Source organism: Pipistrellus kuhlii, unplaced genomic scaffold (genome assembly GCF_014108245.1).
Source record: "Pipistrellus kuhlii isolate mPipKuh1 unplaced genomic scaffold, mPipKuh1.p scaffold_m20_p_10, whole genome shotgun sequence".
Taxonomy (NCBI): Eukaryota; Metazoa; Chordata; class Mammalia; order Chiroptera; family Vespertilionidae; genus Pipistrellus; species Pipistrellus kuhlii.
Genome location: NW_023425405.1, coordinates 52549783 through 52553193, shown reverse-complemented (window position 1 = coordinate 52553193; position 3411 = coordinate 52549783). Strand labels below are relative to the sequence as shown.

At 43.0% G+C, this 3411-nt stretch overlaps 1 gene segment (V, D, J or C); it reads left to right on the top strand.

The window, feature by feature from the left end:
• LOC118714600 lies at window positions 1–743 on the top strand. The segment is given in 2 exon segments: window positions 1–183; window positions 298–743. Coding segments are annotated over 2 exon segments (489 nt in total).
• Window positions 744–3411: the final 2668 nt, after the last annotated feature.

The following is a 3411-nucleotide window of genomic DNA, read 5'->3' as shown; positions in this document are numbered from 1 at the left end:
AGCAGGTCATGAAGAACTCCAGGGAGCATCTGAGCCACCACTTCTTCTGAGAAACCAGAGCCAGCCCCGCCCCCTCCACTGGTCTGCTAACAGGGACCTCAGTGTCTGAGCTTCTCCCTGTGAGCTGCTTGGTGCACAGGATGCCACTCCTGGAAGCAGTCATCTTCATCTCCCTCTGGGCTTGTGAGTTTCCCCATCATTTCAGTCTACCAGACAGACCCAAGAAATGCTTTATTGTTACCTCTGGACATGTCATTTGCTCATGGAAGTTTATGTTTATTTTATTTTTTCTTGCAGTTGGCCTTGGGCAGTTACAGTTGGAGCAACCTAAAATATCGATTTCTTCAGCCATGGGTGAGAGTGTCCAGATACCTTGTAAGGTGTCCTCTAGCACCTTTAGCAGAGATCACATTCACTGGTACCGGCAGAAACCAGATCAGAGTATAGAATATTTAATATACGTTGACAACAGAGCCACTGTTTTTGGAGAGAACAGCAAACTTAAGGCAAGTAAATATTCTTCAATTTCAACTTCCACCTTGACAATAAATTTCTTAGAGAAAGAAGATGAAGCCGTGTACTTCTGTGCCTGCTGGACTGGCAGACACAGCGTTAGAGTTGCCAGGATCAGCTGCACAAGAACCATCTTCAGGTCTGTGCCCACCCACATCCTTCTCAAAATGTGCCACCACAGAGGCTGCACAGCTGGCACCAGCCTAAGCCTCCCTCCTCATGGAAATTAAGTCATCTACTTATTGTTTGTAACCAGCTTCTGGGACCCAGGAACTTAGCTAGAAAGCCTGGCCACCATGGCTCAGTGGTTGAGTATCGACCCATGACCTTGGAGGACATGGTTTGATTCCTGGTCAGGGCACATGCATTGGTGGCTGGCTGGATCCCCAGCATAGGGAGTGCAGGAAATAGCTGATAAATTATTGTCTCTCATGATTGATGTTCCTATCTCTCTCCCTCTCCATTTCTTTCTGAAATTAATAAAAATATATATTTTAAAAAAGAAAGTGTGAAGGAAATACTGACTTCAGAAATCTCAAAGGAACACCTGACCTATTGCTTCACCTTTTCACACCCTCCCCACACTCACCTGGACAGCCTGAGCCCTCACTTTCCTGCCTCCTCCTGGGTGACACAGTCTGGTAGACAGCAGGATGTCCCTGCTGGAAACATTTCCTCACTCTAAGCTTGTGAGTTGCTTCTGATTTATATCAACATGGATGAGAGATGAAAGCGATTTTTCTTGGTTTCCTGGCTCTATGTCAGATGTTCATGGGAATTTCCACTTTTTGTTTGCCACTGGACACAGGCCATTACAGTCATCAATTTTCAGAACAGGAGAAAAAGTGTTCATGTCTTGTATGATGTCTACTCAACATTTTGACAATAAGGTTGTAGACTAGTGTCATTAGAAACCAAACCAAATTATATCACATTTGAAGTTAATCATCTCAACAAAAACCCAAGCTCCAGTCCAGTTAGCTAAGGAAAGCAACAAATTTGAGGCAAGAAAACATTTTCAAAACTCTAGCTCAGTCCTGACCATAAACTTCATAGTCAAACACGTGGGCATTGACTACTGTGCTGGTGGGACCCACAGCACTAGAGGTGCCAGGACGCCCAACAACAGCCTCTTCTGGTTTCTGCCCCACCACAGCCCTCCTTCAAGCAAACCCAACTAACTCCTGCCTGGGCTTCCAGCCTCCACCTTGCCTTCTCTGCTGCACATCTGCGTTTCCCAGGAAGCCAACTGTGCTCGCTCACACATTAGGCCCCACTTTGAGCAGGAGGCATTTCTGACCATGATGTTCCCAAATCTTCATTCTACACGACTTCCTTGTGAACTGAAGTCTCATCTTGGAATGAATACACACAGGCCCCCATTGAGCATATCACCAGCCAAAGACCTTCACTAACGCAAAGACTCAGACTGAGGGAGCAATCATTGTGCACCAGCATGCCTAGATATGGTACATACACATTACCACATAGAATCATCGTCACACCCCAGCAATAGAACCATTTTTTGGCCCCTTTTAAAGACATTAAAGCTTTGAGAATTTAAGTATTTGGTCAAAGAGAAGAAGTCCATGTGTTTTTAATTGGGCCATGATACTACTTGAAAACATACATATCACAATTCTATAAGCAAAACACTGGAGGTAAATCTGGGATGGAGCAAGCCTCCTATTGCTGGGAGAGGAGGAAAACAGTTCCTCACTTCACATTCATGGCTGTAGGAACATGATGTCAGCAGAAAGGAGGTCAGAGCCATTGGGGCCATTAGATGAGCCTACCTTTCTGTGAGTGACTCCTGATTCTAGTTATGCAATCAGAGTGGGAATGGGCCAAGGGAAAGAGCAGCTAATAATTGGCTGTTTCGGAGACATTTCTGTTAGTGTTTTCAATTCTTTGTACACATGAACTTCTTCATCCTTCATAGTAACCTATGAAGTGTCTTCCATTATTGCTATGAGCCCCATTTTACTCATGAGGCAAGTGAGATATTTATTCTGTATCCCAGCAACCTTTCAAACACACACTGATATGACCAAAGTGGGGTTGGACCCATCTAATCTAGCTCCAGAGTCTGACTTCTAGTCCATAAAAGGATAAAAGAAATGCTGTGCATTGTTCCTGCACACATGGAGAAAACAAAACTAACCTTGGAACATTATTGACACAATTTATTATTTTATACTGAATCATGTGACCAGGATTTGAGTGATCTGGAATCTTCATAGAACACAAAAAAATGTCAATGTTATCAATTTATTTTTTAAAATGTATAACAAAAATACCATTATTTCATAATGCACCTCTGAAATAATTGTGAAACAAATGACTACTCTTTAATCTATACATTCTTCTTATCCAGTACATCCTGGGTACCCAAAGAAAGAATATGGACATCACCTTGCCTCTGTGCCATACACATTCCCGAATTTACTTGATCATTTCTAAGGTGGTGGCAACATATGCATCCACACCACCTCCTCTTCTAAGGAACCCGGTTCTAGTTCTCAATGCAGTAAGGCCATTGGACTAAAGATGGAGATTGACAGGAAAGGCTGACATGGAAACAGCAGCTCGGCCTTGCTCTTCCATCTCTGATGCACAATCTTTTTTGAGTACATCCTGTCCCTATGATTTCTGACCATCATATTCTCCCAGTGTGCACCCAATAGATTTCTTGAACTTACATAAGGCCTTACTGGTTATCTAAACTTTTAATAGGAGAAAAGGAAAGAGAAAGACCTGAGAGAAACAATAGCTCTAAGTCTAAATGAATCTGAGAACATGAGTCCTTTCATCAGGAAAGTACAGACAAGATTGTCAACATACTGTTGCTACCTTCTTCACATGGTTGTCTCATGTAGTCCTCAATAGACTTTCCAA